The sequence below is a fragment of the Camelus dromedarius genome, chromosome X (genome assembly GCF_036321535.1).
Source record: "Camelus dromedarius isolate mCamDro1 chromosome X, mCamDro1.pat, whole genome shotgun sequence".
Lineage (NCBI taxonomy): Eukaryota > Metazoa > Chordata > Mammalia > Artiodactyla > Camelidae > Camelus > Camelus dromedarius.
In genome coordinates, this window is record NC_087472.1 from 30201677 (window position 1) to 30228854 (window position 27178).

The following is a 27178-nucleotide window of genomic DNA, read 5'->3' on the forward strand; positions in this document are numbered from 1 at the left end:
TTTATGATCTCTGCTCCCTTCCGGCACAAAACACAGAGCACACAATACATGTGTATCAGGAGGGGAATTGTGGTGGAGCGAGAAAAGAGCATTATACTAAGAATCAATTAACTGGGCTCTTGGCCGGCCATTGTGCTTCACTAGTTCTTTACCCCTTGGGTAAATCATTTCCTCTCTGGATTCCCATCTGTAAAGTGATGGGGCGGGGGTGGTTAGCACGGTGTGGTGGAAAAGTACTGGCCTAGGAATCTGCAGACTGGGTTTCTTATTCCAGTGTGGCTGCTTGCTAACTTACTCTGTGACTTGGGGGAAATCTTTTTCCCCTTTACTGTGCGGTACTCCACCATATGTAAAACAAGAAGGTGGATTTAGGTGATTCATTAAGGTCCCTGCCAGCCGGGAAATTGGATGCTTCTATAAAATGGGGTTCACTAAACAAACGTGAATTGCAGTGCCTACTCTGTGCCAGGCACTGTTTGATGATGGTTGTGACAGAGCTCATGACCGGGCAAGGTCCCTGAGACCCTGAGTACCACCAACCGCTGCTTGCTCCTGACAATGTCCTAACCTGGCTATGTGGTGACCCCAGGCAGCCAGCTCCTGCACTTCCCTTGTCTTGGGTCCCCCACTGCTGAACCCCCATCCCAGCACCTGTAGCTTTAAATAATGGTGATGAATCATGGAGAAGTTTCTGAAACATACCCCACCATCTGCTTGCTGGAGCTGTTCATAGTGCTGTCATCGAACTGCAGTGTGGTCTCTGGCTGCCCTAATTGAGAAACAGGCCAGAAAGCAATGGCAGATTAATGGAGTTGGGAGGGAAGTGGTTGCTTTTTGACAGAGGGGTCTGTGAAAACCATTTGTGAGCTGGGCTGAGATTAGAACTGGAAAGACTCTCAGGGTCTTGAATCTGAGATTTGTTCCAAAAGGCACCTTGAAAGGCCCTTAGGGCTATAGATATATGTTCCTGCTGCCAGGCAGGGGTACCTGATCCATTTCAGAAAAGATGAGAAGCTTTCTTGACTATATTCAGCAAAGGATCAGGTTTTTTCAGTAGACAGCCTAGCATTAGACAATCCTCACTGGTTGGAAAGCTGCCTCCCATTTTGATTTGGGGAAAAAGTGGCTGAACAGTGCTGTCTCCATGATAAACAAAGGGTGTGAGACTAGGCACTCCTTATTTTATTTACCTACTTCAACCTAGCTGATGCATTCCTGTAGCAGGGGCAGACCCTCTCAGGTGATTTCTTCCTTCCTTCACTTTTTGCAAACCACGTGGTTCTTGACCCTCTTGAGATATTGCCTCTTTCCAGGCCTCCAGGTCAGCAAGGCCATTCCACCAGAAGCAGCGGGCTCTCTGGGCAGGCTTGGTTTCATTTAGGCTCCCCTCCTGCCACTTATTGCATGAGCTAAAAGCTGCCTGATCAGGCTGCATTTGAGTGGGAAGAATAGTCCCTAATTCAGCTCTCTGTTTTTTCCACTGCAGCCTAGAAACCATAGAACTCTGAATCAGGTGGAAGGAAGGGAAGATGGGAAAAGTGCTGGAAAGCAGAATCCCATAGGGGCCCAAATGGTCCCTGAGAGAATAATCTTATCCCGAAGCAAGGGCCAAGTAGCACATAACTGAGCCCCAGGACTGGCCAGCCCAGATGAAAAATAGGCTGATGAAACCTACATGATAACTTTCTACATTTGGTGCTGTGACCCAACTCATCTCCCCATCCCTGCAGAGAAACCTGAGACCATGAGGAGCAGCCTGACCCTGGTGGGGACCCTCTGGGCCTTCCTGTCCCTTGTTACTGCTGTGGCCAGTTCTACCAGTTACTTCCTGCCTTACTGGCTCTTTGGATCCCAGCTGGGAAAGCCAGTGTCATTCAGCACATTCCGGAGGTGCAACTACCCTGTGAGGGGAGAGGGGCAGAGTCTGATCATGGTGGAAGAGTGTGGGCGCTATGCCAGCTTCAGTGCCATCCCAAGCCTGGCCTGGCAGATGTGCACGGTGGTGACGGGTGCCGGCTGTGCTCTGCTGCTCCTGGTGGCACTGGCTGCTGTCCTGGGCTGCTGCATGGAGGAGCTCATCTCCAGAATGATGGGACGTTGCATGGGAGCCGCACAGTTCGTGGGAGGTAAGACTGTGTTGCTGGGATTGGGTAGGTTGGGGAGCCTTGCAGGGGTGGGGGGAGTGGGAGTGTTGCCTTATGGGGAAATCCACTGTCGGCTTCTCCTCTTTGTCCAGCTCTATGGCTGTGAATGGGGGCTCCTTTGAAACATCTAGTCTAGGACTCCCCAAAGTACATTCCACATGGTTTCAGTCACAGCAAGATTGGCTAGTCGGCAGACTTGATATCTGTTCTTTAGCCTCCATGTTCATCACCTTCTTTTGCCTGCAGGGTGCCCATTTATTATTCAGGTCTGCTTTCCAGGGACAGCAACTTATACTCTAGTATTATTGCTCCAAAATCATCTTGATCTCTAAGAACCCTGATCTCTGGTAGTTATCTCAGAGGATAGTGAGCTGATAAACACAAATACACAGGTGCTAATTACTAACAAGAGTTTAATGTACAATCTTCACCAAAGAAATAGATCTCTAATGGTGAAATCCTGGGTACCAAACAGACTGTAGATAATGATTATTTGGCCTACATCTAAGGCTAACCCTGTCTGGTAGCCATTAATAGTCTATCCAGATTTCTTATAGCGCTGACTTACCGATTTATCTTTTCCCTCATTAAGGCTCCCTCTAAATTTAGTGCAGGAGATCTGGGGTGCTGGCAGTGTGTGGATTGGCTAGGAAAGAGCAAAATGCAAAAATGGCAGACTGTAGGAAGGCAATGGGAAAGTTTAATTTGAACTGTATGAGAAGAACAAGCAAATATGTTAGCAATTTTTTACACCTGGATGAGGCACTGGGAAAAAGTGCCAGCAGAACCTATTGCTGAAGTTTGTTGTTGCTCATGAAGTTTTAGGATCATTATTCACTGTCACTGTCATCTCCATTAGCAGCACAGTGTGGGCGACTGGAGCCAGGAAACTTAGATCCCACTCTGGCTCTTTCACTAAATTGCCCCATCGCTGTAAGCAAATGACAGTGACCTCCCTCGTGTTCCCTTTCCTTCTTTTCTTGAATTTATTCATTGGCAAGATAACCCAGATTCTAATTTTCTTTCTTCTCTCCAGTGACTGCATTCAGGTGGCCTGAGGTGAGATGGTAGTGATGAGCTAAAACAGTGCTGCTCAACAGGGGCTGATTTTTCATGTATACCCCCTGCCCCCGCCGGGGAACATTTGGTAATGTCTTTGAGACATTTTTGGTTATCACAAGTTGGGGAAGGTGCTACTGACATCCAGTGGGTAAAGGTGAGGGATGCTGTTTACTATTCCACAGTGCCTAAGAACAAGACAGCTGCCCACTCCCCAAAATGAAGAAGTATCTGGCCCCAAATGTCAATAGTGCTAAGGTTGAGAAACCCTGAGCTAAGGTATCATAGTTTCCTGGCCTTCTTATGAAAAGCACCAGATTCTCTTTGTTGTATCAGTTAAGGTGATGTTTTCTGTTTTCCTCTTTCCTCAGGCTCATTGTAAACATTTTAAATTTGAATAAACTTTCTAGCCTCCTTTATCTCTGAATTTTTCTACTCTTTAGCTGTTAATGATTGTTGGACCACACTGGAAAGTCGTTGGATTAATTTCTTTCTTCCCCTTGAAAACTGTAGTACAGAACCAGTTACTAAGATTGGTCTAAGCCAATAACTCTGTCCCCCTTTGGGGACTCCACAGATATCAGAAATGAACCCTAAGTGGGCTCATCTTTCATCTGTATTCTTGGGCATCCTATAGCTACCTCAGCACTTCTTTGGGCATCTTATTTCAGGAAGTGACACTTGCCTGGCAAGAGAAAGGGTGCTCCTTGCAATTCATATTTATCGCCCCAGAGCCCAGCTCAGTGCCTGGCACAGAGCAGATATTCAGTAACTGTAGAAAGAATGAATGTATGGCTAAAGCAATGTGTAGTGTATTTTGGGATAAGTTGATCATGTGAGAGCTGGGTTAATTCACATCTTTTCCTTTTTTTTTTTTTTTGCCCAGGTTTCCATTCAAGGGTTATTAGCACCCTGAGTTCTGACCTGAGTGACAACTTAGCCTCACTTGCTTTTCTAAGAGTTTCCAACAGAGAGTGAGGAGGGGCTAACTGGTAGGAATCAGAAGGCCACTAGCAACAGCCTCCATCAGACTCCAGGCATTAACAGTGGCTCCTCCTCCCACCTTGCTTCCTATCTTCGGTTTGACTGAGACTTTCACAAAACCTTTGTGGTTCTCCATATAATATGTTTTGGTTGATCTTGCCTGCTTGGTCCAGAAACTCAGAGGAAATTGTTGCAGGGAGATGTGGATAGGTAATGGAGATGTAGACACTCGTGAACTGAGTGGGGAAGAACTTTGGCTGAGTGGCAGGTGTCATACAGAGGTGGTGGAAACATCAGTATCATTTCCATCTCATATGATTCTGCCCTTCTATGTTTCCCATTGACCCCTGCTTCTAGGAACATGGTCACAGTGTTTACACTTAGATGAGGATCTTTCAAGTTCAAGAATAAAATGCCATTTGACAGTTGCCATGGAAAGAGTCAAGATCCAAGGTGTGCTTCAAGGTTTATCCCTGGGCAAGGGAATGATATTGAACAGATTGCTAAATTTACACCGTTTCCCCATCTGTAACACGAGCCAACTAAGAATCATTCCCACATCCTTTTTAGAAACTGGGGCCTGTCAAGGTTATATCAGATGTTAAGGAATGGCGAAGGCTGCTTAAATGTATCATATTTTCTAGGAGCCCCTTGGCACACGACCATTATCCAAGGCTCTTCTAAGATCTGTGGGTCTGACCCCTTAGGGATGGTCTCTGCTAGCAGCAGGAAGCCAAGCCTGAACAGCGTTTTGAGCCCCATGAATAAAAGACATAAGAGAAAGAGCTGTGGGGGTTAAGTTTAAGCTTGTTCAGCTGAAGGAAATTGATTTTGTTGCTCCAGGCCTGGCTGCTTCTCGGCAGCTAGTGCATTAACCAAAATACATCAGGGGGAGGAGCCAATTTGTTTCAGGTCCGGTTTATCTCTGCCAGACCCCAAACCGCTGAAGAGATGGAGTATCCATTAAGAACTACTCCCTCCCCCTGCCTGACTTTTGTTCCCCAGTTTGGCAGCTGCCCACAGAGATGAGCGGTGGGAAATGGGAGAGACAGGAAGAAATAAAGAGCTGCTGGCCTGAGTCATACTCAGCAAGGTGACCTGATGGGGCCCTTGGGTCCCATTTGCTCCACCTGCAGCTGATCCAGCTGGACAAATGTAGGGTCCAGAGAGCCTTCCACTGGGACCTTCGTGCCCTGCTCCAACCAGTGAAGGAAACATCTGGCCAGGAGATTATTCCAACCCTGGGGATGTTGAGGTTTCCAACCAGCCGGCCCCCAGTCCCTGAGAACAAGGTCATTGTTTACAGCCCCCTGTGTACACATATGTAAGATGCTTGTGACTTACCCTCTACCTTCAGGGAGAGCTCACCAAAGAAGAAATAGGTGACAAGTAAATATAAGGGACTCTTGGCAGGAAAATGTGTAAGATCTTGGATCGGGTTACTTGAGGGAAGCCAAGAATCTTTCCAGAGCAGGGAATGTATCAGAATCACCTGGAGTGCTTAAAAAAAATGTGGACTCCCCGCCTCTTCAGTCCTCTTTCCCACACTGATATACACAGCAACAGGTGGGAGTCTGCGTGGTTTGAAAAATCTCCCCCAGTGACTGATGTGTATGCTGTGTTCCCTTCCCCCAGCCCAAGCGAGAATCACCACCCTGGGCTTTTTTGGAGGGGCTGGGGGCGGGTTAAAAAGATAGAATTCCACATACCCAGACAGGCACAAATGTTTTTCTCCATGGACTGTCCTAATGCTGTGTGCTTCAAGCTGAAGGAAAATTGCCATCGGAGACAGATTGCTGAGAACCTGATTCAAGGAAAGGGTGCTGTTTTCCAAAAACCATTATCTTCCCTGGAAACCATGCGTTTCCTAGAAAGTCTTCCAAAGTTTCGCCAGGCATCATTTAATTATGCTTACCATGCATAACAAGGATAATAAAAGTGGCTTTCTGTTTGGGAAGTGGTATTTTAAAAAGTTAACCTACTAGCAAAGACTCCTGTAGCAAATTTGGAGCAGAGCAGAGAATATGGTCCAGGGCTTCTGACTCTCAGCCCTGGGTTGTGCGCACTGGTGTATCAATTTTTTTTTCTCCCTTGGGAGAAGAAATGCTGCCACAGTGTTTTTCGGAGTGGCCCATGAAGCACTGGTATAAGAATGTCCTGAGGTGCTTGTTAATGCAGATTCCTTAGTGCCTTTCTAAATCTGCTCAATCAGAATGGACGCCTGGCACTCTGCATTTTACACAGCCTCTAAGGCTGATTTAGTTTTGAAAGGATAGTGTGACATATTTTAGATATATGCACCACGTGGCTTAAGAAATAGAATATCACCAATGTAATTGAGGTCTCCTTCATACCCTACTCATATTTCCTGGTCCCCACAGCAAAAGTAACAACTGTCTTGAATTTGTTAATTCTCTTTCCCCAGCGTGGTTCCAGTACATATTAACGTTTAAGAACTTCTGCTCAGTTTTGTTCAGACTGTTTCTTTTTTTCCTGGAGCTCCCTTTTCTTCCATCTCTGCCTGTAAATGTCTGTCTTTCTCTCAAAGGCCAGGTCAAATGCAGCCTCTCTGGGAAGCCTCCTCTGATCTACTTTAGAAATCTCTAGCAGGAGTGAAGTGCCTCATAACTCTGAGAGAGAATATGCATCAAATGAATGAGAGAGGGGTGTGGGGGAGTTCCCTGGGAAGGCAAAGCTGAGATACAGCTGGAGGGCAGACATACATTTTCCACTATGATTGTGTTAGAGTTGTTGCAAGAGCAATACATTGAGCCAATTAATAACAAATTAACCCACACTAGGCTTCTGCTCAGGGCAGTGAATTGGAACTACCAAATGACCGTATTTGGACAGACATTTGGGAATGGGGCACGAAGTGTAACACAATGTCTGCCCACTCAACAGTTGTACTGAGGGGGTGGGCACAGGGGGTTGATAACACCCAGTTGAGGAGGCTTTCTTTACCCCAAGACAAAGATCAGGCATCTACTTATTTGAGAATGCGCAGCTGGGAGGGGGTCACACAGCTGTTGAGGTATGGGGAAGTAGTAATGCTGGCAGCAGGGGGACGACTGAGGGCAGCTAGGATCTGGTTGCAGGGAGGGTTCTGAGGTCTGTCCAAGAGTGTGTGCCCAAGGCTTGTATTGGTGTTGAGGTTGCCGCAAGGGCTGAAGCCAAGTGAAATGTCCGCCTCCAGGCCTCTGCTTGGGCAGAGCAATGAATCAAATCTATAGCAACCATGTTTGGGGAGGACACTTGGTACACTCTGCGACAGGGGCTTCTTGTGGAAGGAGCAGCTGAGGAAGGGAAACAAGATGGCAGCCCAGCGGTCACCTGCACATGTGCAATGAGAGGTAAGGATGGTAACGCAATCTGAAGGGCTTTCCCTTTCTAGAGGCAGGTGAGAATAGGAAAGTACCCAGCTGAGCAGATGCAGTTGCGACAGCCTTTTCCAAGGGGGGTTGTGGTTGGAGGGGCAGTTAAGCTCGGAGTTAGCAATGGCATGTAGAGGTATGGGAGCCAGGGCTACAGCTCATACCTGGCAGGGCTGGGATTTAACTAGTTTTCTCTGCCATCAGAACTCCTGCTTTTACTATTTTTAGTGGTGTTTTTAAGTGTTGGTGCCAGGACCAGATGCATTAGCATCACTAGGGTGCTTTTGAAATGCATATTGCTGGGCCAGAGTTACTGAACCAAACACCTGTGTGCGAGGCTCAGGAACCTACATTTTAAATAAATCCCCAGTCTTCCAGTAGGTGGCAGGGCCTGGCACTGGAAAATGACTTCTGTGTTACTATTTGAAGTACATCTTCACAATCTGAAATTGATGAGAACTGTTGGGAAAAATATAATTAAGGCTAAATTATCCCATGACTTCATTAAAAAAATATGTCTCCCAGGACATCTTTATCCATCTGTGATCAAACATAATAGAATCCTCTGTCAGTTACAAGTTCAATGTCTCCATGAAGCATATTTACAACCTTCTGTGTGCGCCAGTCTAAAAGGCAAGAGGGAGGATGGGGGATAGGAGGGGTGGTAGGGCAGGTTGGGCAGAGGGTGAAGCTACATGCACTGGGGCAGAACACATGCCTGGCAGAGAGTCCTGGTCTCTGGCCTGGTGCCTGTGAAAAAATTGCAAGATAACAGCTTCAACCAGGTGGCTTTTAAATCAAGCCCTGTCCAGCTTTTGGCTTTTCAGCTGTTTGTAATGAGGACAAAAAGGTGAGAAAAAAATTAGCATGGAGAAGACAGATGGAAACTGAGAGGAGCCAGAGGGAGAGGTTGCTGTTTAATAATAATAATAAATCTTTGGGGAGCACTTTCTATGTGCCAGGCATTTATGAGTGTTACTTCTTGAAACAGCCTTGTAAGATAGAGTGCTATTATTCCCACTTTAAAAATAAGGTAACTGAGGCACAGAGAAATTAAGTAACTTGCCTAAGGTCACACAGCCTCTAGGTGACAGAGCTGGAATTTGAACTTAGGTCTAAACTAACTACAGAACTAATCTCTATTTTGTTTTCCAGCTTCATTGAAATATAATTGACATATAACATTGTGTAAGTGTAAGGTGTCCACCATGATGATTTGATACACTATTTATTATGAAATCATGACCACAATAAGATTAGATAACACGTTCATCACCTCACATTATTTTGTGGTGAGAACATTTAAGATCTAGCCTCTTAGTAGCTTTCAGACATATAATACAGTATCATTCATTTAAGCCATCACATGCTGTCTCTCTAGATCTAACGCCTACAAGGCTCCTAATGCCTGCTAGACATATCGTTGCCAAAAGATGGTCATTTCTGGACACCTGTCTCTAGAAGGACAGAACTTCTAAGGATCTCTCTGATTAGTGAGGAAAAATGTTGCCCACAATTGGTTATGTGACCTTGGGTAAATTGCTTTCCCTCTCTGGGTCTCAAAATCCACACCTTTAATGTGGAGGGATTGGAAGTAACAGGTAATCTTCAAAGGCCTTCCTTCTCCAAAATGCTATGGCTGTATCAGGTGTTAAGGATGATCCCCCATCCCTACCATGGCGATCCCTTCAGAAGGCTTCCCCCTTGGGTAGCAGGGGTGAAGGAAGCCGTCTCTTAGGTAGGCAGAGCATACTCTGAAACAGGTGCATTTACTAAGCACTTATGACATGCCAGGTACCAAGCATATATATAGCTGAGGCTAAATATGGCCCCTCCCTTCAAGGAACGCCCTTTCTTATGAGAAGCAGAGAACAAACAGTTGTGAAAGATATATATCACAGGATGTTTTAATCACAGGAGCAAGCACAGTGTGCTACTGGGACAGAGGAAAGGAATATGTAACTTAACCTGGGGTGGGGGGCTGGGGGTTGGCAGTGGGGATCGTGAAGAAAGGTTTCCCGGAGGAGGTAATCCCTGACGTGAGCTGCTCGGTAAGGTAAGGTCTAAGTCATGGAAGGGCCGAAGAAGATGGAAGTTTCCCCTGCCACATCAAGAAAGGCACTTGGCCAGCATAACTTCCTGCTTGAGAAGTCAGAGTTCATGCCAGTCCCAGGGATCTGAATGTGGAGGTTGGAAAACAGAACTGCTGTTCTTTTTAGAAACTTGTGTTCTTTTCTTCCTAGTCTGTGTGGGAAAGCTCACTTCTAATGAACTCTTCTCTCTGAAAGTAGGCACTGAAAGCAGGAAAAGGCTGAGGTTTCATTTCCAATTTGTCCTTAACCCATTGCCATACTCTGGGCTCACGTACTCTGGCTCACACCTTCTCATATCATAGAATTTCAGTTTATCTGTGGTTAAAAAAGATAGCGTCGTTCAATTGCCACTGGATAAATTCCAGAGCCTAGAAAAGTCTTTGAGTGACAAGTTTCATTTCCTTTAAGATTATGAGACAGATAAGAATGTCTTCTAATTTTAAGCATTCCACTGAACGGAAAGTCTAACCTTAATTGGTCATTCTTTTAGTTTCTAAACCCTCTTGCTGTCAGAAAGTTCTCTCTGTTTTCCTATTTAAACCTTTCTTGCTATTTCTTTAGATCCTTTTATATATTTTTTTTTCTGGCCTCTTTGAGTATTGAGAATAGCTGGTTGCCATGCTGCAGACAAGCTGAGAGAATTACTTTGAAATCTTCTTCCAAAAGTATTCATCTGAAGGCAAAGTGGGCTTATTTGAAGGCGAAGCGGGCTTATTGGCTTCTCCGCGTGCATGCGGGATCTTCCTCAGTGAGGAAAGAGGCAAAGGGGAGAGCAGTGGTCCCCGCAGCAGCCTGCCTCTCACCCACGCATCGTCAGTCAAACGCGGGCTTCGCGGAGGCACTGTTTTACGTGTCAGCTTCTGCAGCCACACTTGGGGCACGTGACCTTCCCATGCCCTTCAGTGCAGCACTCAAATCTAGTGTTCCTGTAGTTAGGCTCTCTGGGTTGTAAGTAGCAGAGACTCACTCGAGTTCTCCCAACAAAAAGGGGGCTTTTTGTAACATAGGAAAAGTGGAGCTAGAAAGCCACTGGGAAGGCTCTTTCATGAGCAGTATGGAGTTTTCCCCCATGCTATATCTGCTTCATGCCACTGAATTCTCTCCCTCTACCAATCAGTTTGCTCAGCTTACCCAGAATTGATGTCTATTCATAACTTTGGATTGAAGTTGGCTTCAGCTTGACAGAGATTTGATTCTGCCTCCTGCTGTGTTTTTTTTTTTTTTCTCCCTAACTTCTGCTCCATCTGCTAACTAGCTCAGCATCTCTATGTATCTTGATTAAAAGTTCCAGAAACAAGGATCTGGCCCAGCTCATCTCTTCAGAGCAGGATATGATGTCACCTATTACTGGCCAGCCAATGAATTGGCTTTTGTGTTGCTTTTGTGTCAGACGCCAATGCTTACTCCAGTCAAAGGCACAGGGGTGTCATAGGTTATAAAATGTAACCCTAGGCAGTAAGCAAGAGCTGTAGATGAGGCAGTTGTCCTTAAACGGCAGTGTCAGCAAGCCGACTCAGATTTGTATCTCTGGTCAGAAGAGTAAGGTTATCACTAAGATCACAAAGAGCTTCCCTGACCTAAACAAAATGGAGAAGGCAATGGGCGCAGTGGAAGGTATTGGAGGCCAAAGAAAGTAGGAATGCTTAGTGTGCAGCTGGAATGATTTCTCAGAAGAAGGAAGTGTTTCTGGAAGAGGGAGTATGGTGCCCCGCTCGCCAGGAGAAACCTACATAACGTGTATGTTTTCCACAGAGCTCAGTCTGGCAGCTGACCTCAAGTTACAGAAATCATGACCTACCATCAACGAGTAGGGATTGACTTGGCTCTTAGAAAAGGCTGACTTGTAGGAAAGAATAGCGGTCTCTACCTTGTTATTCTTTGTAAATCAGACCAAGATAGAAAAGGAGTCTGAGTGGAGAGGCCAACTCAGCTAAGTCATTGCCAAAAGCATTTTGGCTGTGAAAAGTTCATTGGCCTGTCTCAATTCCCAGTAATGCCCTTTTTTTATGATTTGTCCCCTCTACTATCTACTGCAGCTCACCACCTATGGCACAGAAAAAAAATCCTTTTGAGTTGGTGGTGTCAGAGACATTGAGGGTAAAAGGGGAAAGGTAAACTCTGAGTTGAGGAGGCAGAATTTAAGCTGAGCTAATCCAGAGGGAATGTTGGGGTGACAGAAGACCTATCATATTTTTTTTTCTACCTGTGTGTATGCTTTTTTTTTTCCAGGACTGCTGATAAGCTCAGGCTGTGCATTATACCCTTTAGGATGGAATAGCCCGGAGATAATGCAAACATGTGGGAATGTCTCCAATCAATTTCAGTTAGGTAAGGTGGCCTGTGCAGGGTGGAAGTGATGGTTCATTGGGAATCTGTTTTTCAAAGCGCTTTACCTCTTGGAGGGACCTCTGCTTCCTGGTGGTACCTGCTCGAGTTTCTCACTATGTTAGTTTGTGGGAAGTGGTGGCTTGGTCAGACTCAGGGGGTCTTGCTAATTTACAAGGGTTGAAAATAAATTCTGCTTCTTTAACTATGCCTCTCCACAGCCTTTATGCACTTTTACCCAGAGCCCTGTGATGGTTTGGGGCAGCCCTATCTATGCAGGGATTTCAAATTCTTGGAGACCACTTATCTGCCATCCCCTGAATGAATCCTAGTCCCTGTTGGTATTTCCTTCTAGGCACCATTTCCCAAATACAGATCAACAGTATCTCTTCTCACTTTCCACTGAGGACATAACAATAAGTAATTTGTTTTACATCAAGCATTAGGAACCTAGCTTAAATATTGGGGAATTGTTACTGGCATTTTTACATTATTGCTGGCATGTTAATAACAAAAGGTGTTAGATATTAAAATGGGTGACCGAAGTAGCTCTGGACTCTTCTATGGTTGCCAACTCTCACTGAGAATGGCTTAAGTTCACTATTGTGAATTAGAATAAATTAGACTCTAATTGGAAGATTTCCTGACCTACCATGATGGAAGAGAGTAGGAGGGGAAATGTCTAGGTTTCCTTGAGTATTCTCAATTGTAAGAGAGGATTTTAGAGCAATGAGGCCAGCCATTCCCTATTGCTTATGCTCCAATACTTCCCTTTTCTCTCTGTTGCTTCAGATTGTTTTCTTGAGTCTCACCTGACCCATTTTTGGAGGAAGGAGTTGTTTACTGTGCAAATATAACATGAGGAAAGGGCTATATAGAATATGTGACAAATGTAGACCCTGAATGTCCAGTGTTCCTGGCTCAGTGCAGGACCGACTAGTAAGTATAATAATTCTGTCATAGGTGAAGGAATGAATAAATACGTGGGGGCAGGTGCTGAAGAAAAAGGAAGCAAGCCACTGGTGCTGCTAGCCAGGGTAGAGAAAGCTGAAGATTTAGCACATTTCTCCTACTTAGTTGTTAGACTTATCATTCTACTTAAAAAAACAGCTTTATTGATATATAATTCACATACCATAAATTTGCTCTTTTAAATGTACAATTAGTGGTTTTTAGTATATTTACAAGAATGTGCAATTGTCACCACTATCCAACTCCAGAATATTTTCATAACCCCCTAAAGAAACCCCTTACCCACTAGCAGCCACTCCTCATTCTTCCCTGTGCTCAACAACCACCCCCTCATCCCCCATCAAAAATGTTGAGTATCTTTTCATTTACTTATTGTCCATCTCTATATCCTTTTTGGAGAAATGTCTATTTAAATCGCTTTTGCCTATTTTCAACTGGGTTATTTGCCCATTTTTTTGTTGCGTTGTAAGGGTGCTTTATGCATTCGGGACACTAGACCCGTTTCAGATATATAATTTGGAAGTATTTTTTTTCTCATTCTGTGGGTTGTATTTTCACTTTTTTGATGACATCCCTTGAAATACAAAATTGATTAATTTTTATGAAATCCCCTTTAATCTATTTTTTCTCTTGTTGCTTTTGTGCTTTTGGTGTCATAGTGAAGAATACAGTATTGCCAATTCCAAGGTCCTGAAGACTATTTTAGCTATTCTGATCTCTTGCATTTTCATGTGAATTTTAGGTTCAGCTTGTCCATTTCGGCAAAATAGTCAGCTGGGATTTTAACAGAGATTGTGTTGAATCTATAGATCAGTTTGGAGAATATTGCCACTTTAGTGATATTAAGTTTTCCAGTCCATGAACACAAGATGATGTTCCAGTGAGTTAGGTTATCTTTAATTTCTTTTGATAGTATTGTGTAGTTTTCAGTATAGAAGTCCTGCAACTTTTTGGTGAAATATATTTCTAAGTATTTTATTGTTTTGATGATATTGTAAATTGAATTTTTTTCTTAATTTTATTTTTGGATTACTCATTATTAGTGTATATAAACACAAGTAATTTTTCTGTATTGACCTTGAATACTGCAGTCGTGCCAAACTCCCTTATTAATTCTAATGATGTTTTAGTGGATTACTTAGGATTTATACTATATATAAGATCATGTCTTCTGAGAAGAGACATAGTTTTAAGCATTCCTTTCTAATCTTTTCCTGTATAATTGCTCTGGCTGGAATCTCCAGAACAATGTTGAGTACAACTGGTGACAGTAAACATCCTTGTCTTCCCCTGATCTTAGGGGTAAAGCATCCAGGTTTTTACCATGAAGTATTTTTTTAATTCTTATTTTTTATTGAGGTGTGGTCGATTTACAATATTAGTTTCAGTTGTACAGCAAAGCAATTATTCACCATTAAGTATTGATGTTGGCTAGGTTTCTTTTAATAGATAGCTTTTATTAAGTTGAGAAAGTTCCCGTCTATATCCCTAGTGTAAGTGTATTCATCATGAAAAGGTGCTGAGTTTTTGTCAAATGCTTTTTCTTTACCTACTGAGACGATCATATGTACTTTATTGATTAATTTTCATATGTTAAACAAACTTTGCCTTTCTGGGATAAATCATAGTTGGGCATGGTGGGTAATGTATTTTATATGTTGCTGGATTTGGTTTGTTAGTATTTTGCTGAGGATTTTTTCATCTATATTTATTAGGAATATTGGTCTGTAGGTTTCTTCTGACATGTTGATTGAATTTTAGTATGTGGGTAAAAATGGCCTCATAGAATGAGTTAGTTCTTTGATTAATATAAAATGCAAAAGAGAAAAATTGAAGATGTGATTTGCATGTAGTCATTTGACAGTTTTCTGCACCAGTCGCCACCTCCAAGGACCTAGTTCCCAAATGGGCAATTTATATGTGGCTGCCTCTGTCCCAAGTTGATGGCCTTCAGTCATGTTTACCACAGCAGTATTATTTTTCTCTCTCTTCTTTTACTCATTTTTTGTTCTTTGTGTCTCCTTTGTATTCTCTTCCTTTATTTACCCTTCTCTCCTGCACCATATGACTGCCTAAGGGCTCTAGCTCCCCTTTCCTCAGTGCACTGGGCACTGTTGTTCTGTGGATCTTTACGGATGAAGGGATTGCTGAATCCTACTTGAGTCTTGCCCTCTTAGTTCCTTTTTTGAATCACCATTGCATTCTTCCAACTGCCTAAGTGTCTCTCATCCCTTGGAGGCACACATTTCCTGCCCATATTCGCCAATTACATACCTCTATATTACCACCTTTCTGGTTAATGCTGAAAAGAGACAACCCATGCCACTCCTAACCCTTCTCTAGTCAGCTGCCCAAACATACATGATAATACCAACTCTATTAACAGTCGTTCCCTTGCAATAGAGAGGTGCCAGGAGCAGCAGTAAAACATGTAGTAGAATTGAAAAAGAAATATTTTATGATTTGATGGGAATGCCAGTGCTAGAAGTACAGCCTTTCTCTTTAGACTTTTCTTTAATACTCTGGAGATTCTGGCAGTGTAGAATCATCCTCAGTACACCTTAGATATTGTGTGGATGGATGAATGAAGTAGGAGAGAAGTACCTTGGGTATCCAGTGGATAGGCTTTTGTTCCTTCTTCCTTGAAAGGCAGCATGGTATACTGAAAGATCATAGGCTTTGGAGCCAAAGATCTCAGTTGGTATCCAGGCTCTGCCACCTATGTAGCTGTATGGGGTAAAGTCACTTGATATCTGTGTTTCAGTTTCCTTTTCTATTAAATGGGGGATGATAACAATACCTATCCCAGTGTTGTTGTTACAGTGAAATAATAAAAGGTATGTTAAATTACTTAGCACAGTGTTTGACTTAAAACAGACAGTGATCTTCCTTAAAAGATAGCAGAGTAGAGTGTGCTGGGGGTAGACTGTCAAATGATGGCATCACTTTGATTTGACTGTAGGCTCTGTACTATGTGCTCTGTATTTTGGGAAGGGAGAGTCACAGAGCCAAGATAGACATGGATGCTACTTGAGAAACAAAGATTCTTACCCTGATTGGCTTGAGAGAGATGAAGGGGGTAAGGAGGACAATAGAAGCAGGCATTGCCAATAAACGAAAGTGATTCTCAGAGTAACTAAATAGGTTTCTCACTCTGACACTCTGGATGGCTTCCTGTAGCCTCCAGTATGAAGGGGTCACACTCATGTCTTCAACTCCTCTTTCCCTAGGTTTCCCATTCAAGTTATCCTAAACCATCCACAGTTATGGTTTTCAGTCCTAACCTGAATTATCAAAGATATAACTTGTATTAAGGCAGCAATCTTGATATCCGTGTTGAATTAAAGATAGCCACAATTGCTTTGATACTCTTCCCATAAGGAGGCCGAGTCTATCTCTACCCTCTATCCCCCTAGTCTGGGCTGGCCTACCTACAACTGCTTTAACCAATATAGTATGGCAAAATCAAGTTCGTTCTAGGCCTAGCCTCTAAAGAACATGTAGTTTCCATATTGGTTTCTTAGGGCTCTGAGCCATCATATAAAAGAATCTGACTACTCTGCTGAAGAGACCGCATGGAAAGTCCTGGAGATACTTGGAGACAGAGAGAGGCTCAGCTGAGTCCAAACTTCAGCTATTTCTGCCAAGACACCAGACGTGTGAGTGAAGCAGTCTTGGACTCTCCATACTAGCCATCTGAATACCACTGAATGACCCTAGTTGACAATTGCAGTGGAAGAATTGCTCAGCTGAGCCCAGACCAAATTGTGAGTGACAGAGCTATGAGATATAATAAAATAGTGGTTGTTATAAGCTACTATGTTCTGGGAGTGGTTTGTTATACAATAATGGATAACGAGGAAAATGCCAAGTCAGATCCATATAAATTTAAGACTATTCTTTTTAATCAAAAGTAATTTATGTATGTGACAAAATAAAACAGTACATAAAGATTTAAAATGCAAAGTTAGTCTTTTTCCTGACCCTAATACCATTCCCCATGGAAACCATTACATTCCTTTTATATCTCTCTAGAATTTTTAATAAATATAAAAATATGTGTTTCTAGGCATATCTTTATTTTGTCCAACGAAGACCATATTACATATCTAAGTGTCCAGCCAGCTAGCTGCACTGCTCTGCACTTCACATTTCTCACTTGCCAGTATCTCTTGGAGAGCTATCAACATTTATAGGCCTGCCTCCTACATTTTAGACACACCATATTTTTTTCTGTTGTAGGAATAGCATAAACCCAACAAGGGCAGGGATTTTTGTCTCTGTGATTAAATAACTTGCCTAAGGTCATTCGGCTGGTAGAGTGGCAGAGCTAGAATTCGAATTCTAGAAGTTTTGTCTAGGTAGCAACATCCAACAGAAGTTTCTGCAGTAATGGAAATATTCTGTCTTGCTGTGTGATGTGTTAGCCACAGCCATGGGTTGTTGTTGAAGAGTTGAAAAATTAGGTTTGTTAGACTGAATTTTTAATTTTATTTTATGATTTTAAATTTTATTTATTTTTAAATTATATATATATTTTAATTGAAGTATAGTCGGTTTACAATGCTGTGTCAATTTCTGTTGTACAGTATAATGCTTCAGTCATACATATATTTGTTTTCATATTTTCACCATAAGTTATAAATATTTAATTTTACTAATTTATCTAATTGTATTAATGTAATTTATTTTATTTTATTAATTTAAATGTAATAGCCACAATGTAACAAGTGGCCGCCATTTTGGACAGCAGAGCTTGAGAGTCTGTGCTTTTAGCTGCTACACTCCTCCAGAGAAAAGAGCCTACTAAGGAGACTCAGGAGTAGCCAGAGAGACATAAAGAAAATCAAGAATGTGGTGTCCTAAAAGCCAAGAGAAGAGAGTATGTCCGAGAAAAGGGCACAGTCAGTCGTGTTTAATACTGCTGCAAATTGCTAGATGAGGATAGAGAAGTGACCGCTGGAGTCAGCCAGACAAAGGTGACCTAGAAGAGCAGTTTTGGAGTTACAGATATTGGAGGTATTGTGATATGAGGAAAGTGAAAGCAGCATGTGTAGACAATTCTTTCAAAAAGCTTTGCTATAAAGGAGAGCAGAGAAACTGTGCAGTAGCTTGAGGCAAATGTGGAATGAAGACAGGCTTTTACTAAGATGGCCAGATGGTTGAATGATGATGGTATTGATCCCTTCATGGAGAGAGATTGATGCAGAATAGCAAGGTCCTTCAGAAAGTGAAGGTGCAATGAGGAGGACTTGACAAAGTGAACTGAAGGTAAATGAGAAATTTCAGTTGATTTCAACTGATTTCCTAGTACACATATTTCAACTTTGCTGTGATTTTCAAAATAACATTAGATCTACAAAACTATGAGGGTGTTCCTTTATACCTAATGGCCTATAAACATTGGATATACAAACAAGCCCCACTGAGAATTTAGAGAAGCTAAATACTTCTAATGGGACATAGCTGTTTTCAAGCAAGCTTATAAAACCATTGTGTTATCAGTAGCACTTAATTCTAAGGTAAGGTCTGTATGTACCATCTATCAATGAATCATGCTTGCAACATATTCTCATGAATATGATCTAATCTTATCCTCAAAAGTGTATTCATAGCAAATGGTAGTATGCCCATTTTATAATGAGGAAACCCTGAGGTATGGAGAGGTACAGTGATTGTGTAAGGTCACATGGCAAGTTAAAGGCAGAACTGTGAGTAGACCCCATCTTCTAATTCATTGTCCTGTGTGTACTACAATGACTTTTTTCCTCTCTATTGGTGAGGGTGTATCTTCAATTATTTGAGAATTTTTTCCCTTAAGAAAAGAAAATATATGTATATTACACACAGACACAATGGAATATTATTCGGCCATAGAAAACAAGGAAATCTTGCCATTTGCAACAACGTGGATGGACCTGGAGGGCATTATGCTAAGTGAACTAAGTCAGCGAAAGACAAATACTATGTGATCTGAAAAAAAAACAACCAAACAACACCACCAACAACAAACAAACTCATAGATAAAGAAAACAGATTGGTAGTTGCCAGACGCAGGGAGTGGGGGCTGGGCAAAATGAGTAAAGGGGGTCAAAAGGTATAAACTTCTAGTTATAAATAAATCCTGGGAATGTAATGTACAGCATGATGACTATAGTTAATACTCTATTGTGTATTTGAAAGTTGTTAAGAGAGTAGATCCTAAAAGTTCTCATCATAAGAAAACAATGTTTAACTATGTAGTGATGGATGTTAACTAGACTTGCTATGGTGATCATTTCACAATATACACATATAGTGAATCATTATGTTGTACACTTGAAACTAATATGTTATATGTCAATTATATCTCAATAAAAATAAGAAAATGACAATCAAATATTTTAAACAGAGAAACAAGACATTAATCATGAGCTTGAACTGAAACCTACAATGGGAGGGACTTAGGAGATCAATCAATGGGCACATTTATAGTTACTGAGACCCAGTAAGCACACTTGACTTTCTCAAGCCTCCGCAACTAGGTGGTTGGGACTAGCATATTGACTCCTCATGTGCACTATAGATGATGCTCAATGGCAGTCCAATATCTGTTTGTTGAATGAATCACCTATTTAGTGAGGATGGTAAAGTCAGACAAAAGCTCCCAGCAACAGCCCTGTCAAGTGCAAACTTTCTCACGCTTTAATTGGATTAAGTAAATGAAAGATTTAAGCTGAGAAAGGTGTTTTGATGGTTGTTAGTTGGACTCCAGCCATCAAATGAAGATTTCATGGACTTGGTCCCACACAAATGAATCCTCAGTTCAACATTAAATTGGTGCATTTAACTCCATGTCCTCGTTATCCTTATCCAAGCCTCTAATTGGCTTCAATAACAGGAGGAGCCAGGGAAGAATCTGTGGGAGGATTGCCTAGTGGTAAGAGTGGGTTTTTTCATAGCTATATCCTTAGTTCTGTGACCTTGGGCAAGTTTTTCAGCATTTGGGAGCTTATTGCTACCTCATATGGTTGTTGTGAGGATTAAACAATATTATACACACAAAACACCTCGTACCGTGTTTGGTATGTAGTAAACAGTCAATAGTTTTTGTCTGATGTCATTGTCATCATTATAATGACACCAGTTGTCAAAATTAAAAGATTCCCAGTGCTTTAGTTTTCAGAAAAAGCACCTATTACAGCAAGGAGCCACTGTGTACAGCATGATGGATAAAAACACAGGTTAACAGTAGAAAGATCTGGGTTCAAATGTGAGCCCTGCCACTTACTAGTTGTGCATCTTTGGGCACTTTACTCAACTTCTCTGTGGCTCCATTAATGAGGATTGATAAAAATATTTTCCCCCCTAAGGTTATTGAGAAGATTAAGTGAAGTTAAACATACATACAAAGCATTCAGCACAATAGTTTGCATTAAATGTAACTTGCTATTAGCAGGCAATCGGCTCAGTTCTCAAGAGCCTCTTTGGAGAGGATGCCCCAGGCTTGGCTTCTGGGAGGGAGGGACGGAGGGACCCATTCAACTTGACAAAGGCCTGCAACAGAGGCTACCCGAAGGCCTTGTGTGTGCTCCCTGTGTTTCCTCTCTCAGAGGCCCGTTTCCTTTTTTCTCCCATCATTTCCTGTCATTCTTGCCAGTTCAAAGCCTTTTATGGTGACTTGGGGTTTGGCCTTTATGGGTTCAGTTTACAGGCATTTCCTGTTACCTTTCCTGTTGGTTTCCTTCTTTTTGGACAGTGTTTTCCTGTGCTCAGCAGAGCACAATGAGGCACTTTAATACATCATCCTGTCCACAGAGGGGCAGCAGAGGTGTGGTAGAAACAGCCCTCGCCTGGGTATCTGAATGGCTAGGTTTTCATTTTCCTAAGCTTGCTTGGGCATGTCACTTTCCCACTCTGAGCCTTGGTTTCCCTGTTTTTACATAGACAGCATTCAACTAGTCTGATGAACAACCAGAGACCCAAGATCCCTACCTAGGTCCCCGTCGTGCCCTGTCTACCTTTGTGGTGAGGCCCTTGATCTAATTTCATGTTTATTTGGCTCTTAAAGACCAGAAGGATGGTGAAGAAATAAACCAATCTACTTAAGGTAGCCCTCCTAGAGGAGAGGAGGCTTTTAGTATCACTCACCCATGGGGGTGGGGGCAAGGGTTTGGCTGCAGGGTTTGCCAAAAGCAACTCATTCACTGGGCAGCATTAGTTAGAATGCCCTGAGCAGTCAATCCTTCTGGAAAACTTATGGTTCAGGTATTGCTTAATGTTTTTCAGTTGCCCTCCTTGCCCACAGAGAGGAGTCCATCCGAGGGGAGAAGCTAGGCTAAGCTGGAGGTGGCAGGAGGGGATCAGTGGGTGAGGGAGCAGCTTAATTCAGCCACATATCCCTGGTGCCTGGCACACTCTTGGCACTCTCTAAACACTGCACTGAGTGGAATGAACAAATTGTAATTTGGCTCTGTTGCCACCTTATTGTGTGACCATGGCAAAGTCATTTCAGATCTTTATTTGTTGTGTTTTTTTAATTGAACTATATTTGACATATAGCATTGTATAAATATAAGCTGTACAACAGGTTAGTTTGACACATTTATATATTGTAATACCATTGCCACTGAAGTGCTCATTAGGACCTATATCACATTACATAATTATAATTTCTTTTTAGTGGTTGGAATAATCAAGTTTTAGTCTCTTAGCAAGTTTGTACATTAGATATCTAGGGTTTATTTATTACTTGTTCTAATTTTGCAGCCTTAAACATCATCTGTCCTATTCTGTCACCTCCCAGCCCCTAGTAACCACCATTTTACTCTGTTATTTTTTCTTAAATGAGTTTGGCTTTTTTAGATTCCATGGCTTTTTTAGATTCCACATATAGATTTCAGTTCTTTAGACTTATTTCCCCATGACTAAAGTGAGGATGATCTTACCTGCCTTCAGAGATTAGATAGGCCATGAAATGACAAAGTCACTACGTGAAAGCAGTGCTCTGTACATCAGACCACCACGTGATGGCAGTAAAGTCAAGTGGATTCATTCCGTTCTATGCTGCTTTCCTGGTCCTGCCTCTGATCCTTAGGTCAAAGAATATAATTCATGCTTCATTTCCTTGCTACTGTTTCCTTCAGCTGACTCCTTCTATAAACCTCAGTATCAGCTTTCTATGTCCCCCTCACCTTTAGTGTTTGTTTTTCCCTGTGGAGTCTGGAATGATACTGTATCCTAAACCTTTGTTTTAAAATCAGAAAGCATTTTTAAATGGGGGTGTTGATACTGTAGCATCCATTTCACAGGGTTCTTGTGAGATTAAAATGAAGTGATATACCTAAAACATTTAGTACAGGGCCTGCACTCAATAAATGTTAACAATAACTGCTATTATTATTATTATAGGTTAGGCTGACCCACAAGATTGTTTTGTTTTTGTTTTTAAATGTTTATTTTTTGGGGGGAGGTAGTTAGGTTTACTTATTTATTTTTGGAGGAAGTACTGGGAATTGAACCAGGGACCTTGTGTATGCTAAGCCTGCACTCTACCATTTGAGCTATACCCTCCCCCTGTTTTTGTTTTTGAATAAAGTGAAATAGATTTCAAATGTAGGAACCAGAAGGAAAACCAGGAACAACCCCTGCACATCCTAGGTTCAATTCTCTGGCAATGTTAGAGTTAGGGGGTGAAAATATGTCTGTGTGTTGCGCCATATGACTTTTCCAAACCATCTTCACCAAGCCCCATCATGGTGAATTGGGAGAAATTGCATGTGAATGTATCTTTCAAGTGAAAACCCCTAGCAATGTATCGAGCATACTGTAGGTTCTCAATAAATGTTGATTCCTTTCTACTTTTCATCTCAAAGCGACCAGTTTGGGCTAATGATATGGTATGGTTCTAGTGGTTCCTCACTACACTGTGTGTTGGAATCATCTGGGCCTTCTCCCCGGACATGATTCTGTAGATCTGGAGCAGGGGCTAGGAATCTGTATTGGAAGGCTCTCCCCAGACATTCTTGGAAAGTGGTGGACTAGTTGAAAAGTGTTTCACTGTGAGAACAAGGAGCTGAGAAGTATCGATCATTCTCGGTGCCGTGCTAAGTGCTCTGTATGTGTCATCTCATTTGACCTTCACAGCTGCTTTGAGAGGTAGGTAGTGTCATTACCATCATACCTATCCGGGAGCTGAAGCTCAGAAAGATTAAATGACTTGCCTAGAGGTTCTGTTTGTAAATGATAGGGCATGGTTTTAAACGTAGTTCCCAGTGACCCTCATTCTGGCCCCTTCTCCCTGTACCACGTGACTTCCCAAGCACACAGGTGCCTGGTCCAGTCTCTATCTATTAAGTGCAGAACTTGGTCAGACACTTCATCTGGCTGCTCATTTGTTGCCTCTATAACAATATTCCTCCTTATGGCTGGGACTTGATGGATGAATAAAACAAATGAAAGAGGATTAAATGAGATAATGGATGGAAAAATTGCATTGTAAATTGTAAAGTGCTATACACATGTTGTATTATCTGTGACATTGGTTATTGCTCAGGGACCTTGGGCCCCAGGAAAATCTCTGTGGTCTATATCTGTTAACCAAAGGAACATGGATGGAAATAGCTGATGCTCAAAGCTGACATTGCTGGTATGGGGTGAAGTCAATGGCTGGAATGAGGGTGCACGTGCTCCTGAGTCGTGAGGTAGGTCAGCTTGCCAAGTCGGGCCTTTTCTCACCTTTAAGTATTTGAAGATTATGTCAAAAATAGATAAGATAGACATTACTATATATAAAATAGATGAACAAGGGCCTATTGTATGGCACAGGGAACTATATTCAATTTCTTGTAATCTGAAAAAAAATATATGTATGTATACATATAACTGAATTGCTTTGTTTTACATCTGAAACTAACATTGTAAATTGACTACACTTCAAAAAAAGTAAGAATTAAAAAAAGAAAAAATAGATAAGTCACTCAATAAGCATATTCATTACACTTACTGTATACAAGATGTTGAATAGAGCATTGTACATAATTCATAGAATTTGAGAATATAGTCTTCAAGGAACTTGTAGTTTATTTGAGAACACATTTTATATATAATATATATATTATATATATAATATATATATTAAACAATGGACATCTAACAAATACAACCATAATGTAAATCCCAAACCATAATGATGTCACTCATCAGAAGGAATAAATACAGCTCACAAAGGCATACAATGAAAACTCTATAATCTTCCTTCCCTCAGTATCACTTTTCATTGGGATTACAGAAAACAGCCCCTGACTTTCTCCCTATTCCCCAAGATACTGCATACGACGGCCTTGATCTGTCTCCCATTTTGTGGCCAAAGTGATATTTCAAAAATGTAAATCTGATGTCATTCTCATTCTTTAGCAATGGTTCCCCGATGCCTTCAAGATAAGCTCCAGACTCCTTGCCATGGTCTACAGGGACCCTGGCCATCACTTCCATCACCACTCAAGCTTCTCTTGCCCAGCCACCCTGAAAATACTGTGTTCCTTCAAACTTTTTCATCCTTGCATGTGTTCTTCCCTTTGCTAGAAATACCCATGCCCCCTTCCTCAGCTACCTGTTTGCTTTTTCTTGAAAACTCCCTGCCCCCTTTAAACTGGATTTGATGCCCCTCATCTGTATCCTTTCAGCACTCTATGTCATAACACTTGTCACACTAATAGTCTGTTTACTTGTTCCATGTCTGTCTCTGGCTCCCTTCCACTCACTGGTTTGTTGGTCTTCCCTATGGGAGAACAACATGTTTAAAGAGCTTAACTCAGTGCCTGGCATGTGGAGGCATTTTGCCACTATTAGCTATTTCTATTCCAGTTACAGACTTAATTAGCTGAGAAAGTTCAACTGGATGCAAGAAGAGCTCTATTGAGCAGATGTTAGAGGAGAGGGGCCAATTTTTCAGAGGCCAAGTATCCTACAGAGCTCATGCAGAGTCAAAGAGGTCCGATACTTGCTTAGCTGTTTTCTTGTTTTGTTTTGTTTTTGCCTATCACTTTGGGGAGAGTACCTATCTTAGTCTGTTTGGGATGCTATGAGAGATACTAAAGACTGGGTCACTTATAAACAACAGAATGTTTTTCTCCGAGTTCTGGAGGCTGGACAGTCCAAGATCAGTGTGCCAGCAGATTCAGTGTCTGGTGAGGAATGCTTCCTAATTTCATACATGGCCATCTCCTTGCTGTGTCCTCGAACAAGACAGAGGAGGGCAAGGGAGCTCCCTGAGGTCTCTCTTTTAGGGGCATGAATCCCGTTCATGAAGGCTCTGCTCTATGACCCAATCACTTCCCAGAGGCTCCGCCCCCAAATGCCATCACACTGGGCATTAGCATTTAACATGTGTATTTTGGGGACACAGATATTTAGTCTATAGCAGTTCCCAAAGCTTTTCTGAGAAGCTGCACCAAGTGTAGTTGATAGGTTATACAAAGGACAACACAGAGTGACATGGAGGTTTTTTCAGGGGGAGGTATGGGTCAGTCTTGGGAAAGACCCCACAGCATCATTTAAATTCATCTGAGACATAATTCCTCCCCCTCACCCCCAATAGAATAAAAAGATGGGCAGAGTAGATAACACTCAGGCTCGCTATACAAGAAATGATATAAATAGGAAAGACAGACTGGCAAAGTATGAGGATGGGTCAGAAGCGAATGCTCAGTAGTGGCAGGGAGTTTGAGATTTGTAGATATTGACTGGTATACATAAAATAGATAAACAAGTTTATACTGTATAGCACAGGGAAATATATTCAATATCTTGTAGTGGCTTTCAGTGAAAAGGAATATGTAAATGAATATATGTATATTCATGTGTGACTGAAGCATTGTACTGTACACCAGAAATTGACACAACATTGTAAACTGACTATACCTCAATAAAAAAAAAGTGGCTGGGAGGATTTCAATAGCAGGACTCAATTTGTTTAGCAGAAGTTTGTGTAAAAGAGGGGAAAAAATCAACCAAATCAGGGCACTTCTGTCACCATGAGGATATGACCCTTTACTGGGTGCTGCTCTGACATTCTAGCAAATGCCCTGGTCTGCTCTTACCCTTTAGAACACTGAGTTGGACCAAGATAGAATTGGCAACTCAGAAATTCCTACCTCCCTAGCAGACCTGACTGAGCCAGCCAAATAGTGGCTACTAGCAATAATATGTTTATCTGAACTAATGAAGTTTTCAGAGGTTCTTTTGGGGGGTTTTTTTGGTTTTGTTTATTTGTTTGTTTGTTTGTTTGCCTTTTTCTCTGGCAAGGGAGCCTGACAGGCTCCTGGAATCTTCAGTAGGTTCTGGACCTCCAATCTGGACCTCCTACTGACTCTTCATACCCAGCCTAGAGAGTGAGAAGAAAGCTTTTCTCGTGGCTTTCCCTATCTTTTTACTGGGCACTGTGGTGGATGTGAGGGGAACGGTATTTGGCAATTGCCTTTGAATTCGTCGGCTTTGCTTTATCTTTGACAATTATTTGTCTGTGCTGAATCTAGCGGAGAAATTTCTCTGCTCACTTAGCTTGGCCTTGGCTGTACTGAAAATGTTTTTCTGCTGCTACCTATGGAGACCCTAAAGTCAGCAGCATCTCTCTGAACAGATGGGACCACCAGCCTTTTCCAAAACCCTGCTGTCTGCTTAACACTAAATTCAGGTCCCCATGGCAAAAATATGTTGAGTAAGAAAATAGCAACCTGCCCTCTTCCTCACCCCCGCCCCCACGGACCACGCACACCAAACAGCAATTGGGGAGGTGGGTGGCAGTCCTGGTTTCAGAAGCTTTAGATGGTGCCACAGTGATGGGAGGAGCAGCTGGTTTTCCTGAGCTGCGTCTGCTTTGGAAAAAATAAGACCCTCATTAGGAAGAGGTCTATTGAAAATCTCAATCTCTTCATTCCTCAGTCCCTGTGCATCACATTCTTGAGTGTTCCCATCTTCTCCTAATGCTCTCTAAACAAACTCCCCCTGCCTTTCTTCTCATCCTCTTCCACCTACCCTATGACCCTCCTTTAGTCTCTTTCTCTCCCTTGATCTCTCTCTAGTCCTTGCCCTCCCTCTACTCCATAGAATTCCAAGTCTCCTTAGGTGTCTCTCTGGAGCTGAGGGTCTTGCCCTCAGGGCTAGTGCAGGCAGCCTGATTTGATATGATGAAGGCTGTGACGGCTCCCAGGTGGCTCCCAGACAGACATCCTGCATATCTGTCCTGTCC

General features: G+C 42.3%; 1 protein-coding gene across 4 annotated transcripts in view; it reads left to right on the plus strand.

The window, feature by feature from the left end:
- LHFPL1 (LHFPL tetraspan subfamily member 1) overlaps positions 1–27178 on the plus strand; it is a 109578-nt gene that overhangs the window by 39404 nt on the left and 42996 nt on the right. For 2 of the 4 annotated variants that reach the window (XM_064482827.1, XM_031446357.2), the window contains exons 1-2: positions 1427–2126; positions 11884–11982. In XM_064482827.1, the coding sequence (XP_064338897.1) occupies positions 1676–2126; positions 11884–11982 (550 nt within the window). In that variant the 5' untranslated portion in view covers positions 1427–1675. Of the gene's footprint in view, positions 1–1426; positions 2127–11883; positions 11983–27178 lie in introns of those variants that run through there. The other 2 variants (XM_010996657.3, XR_010379385.1) reach the window with 2 other exon arrangements.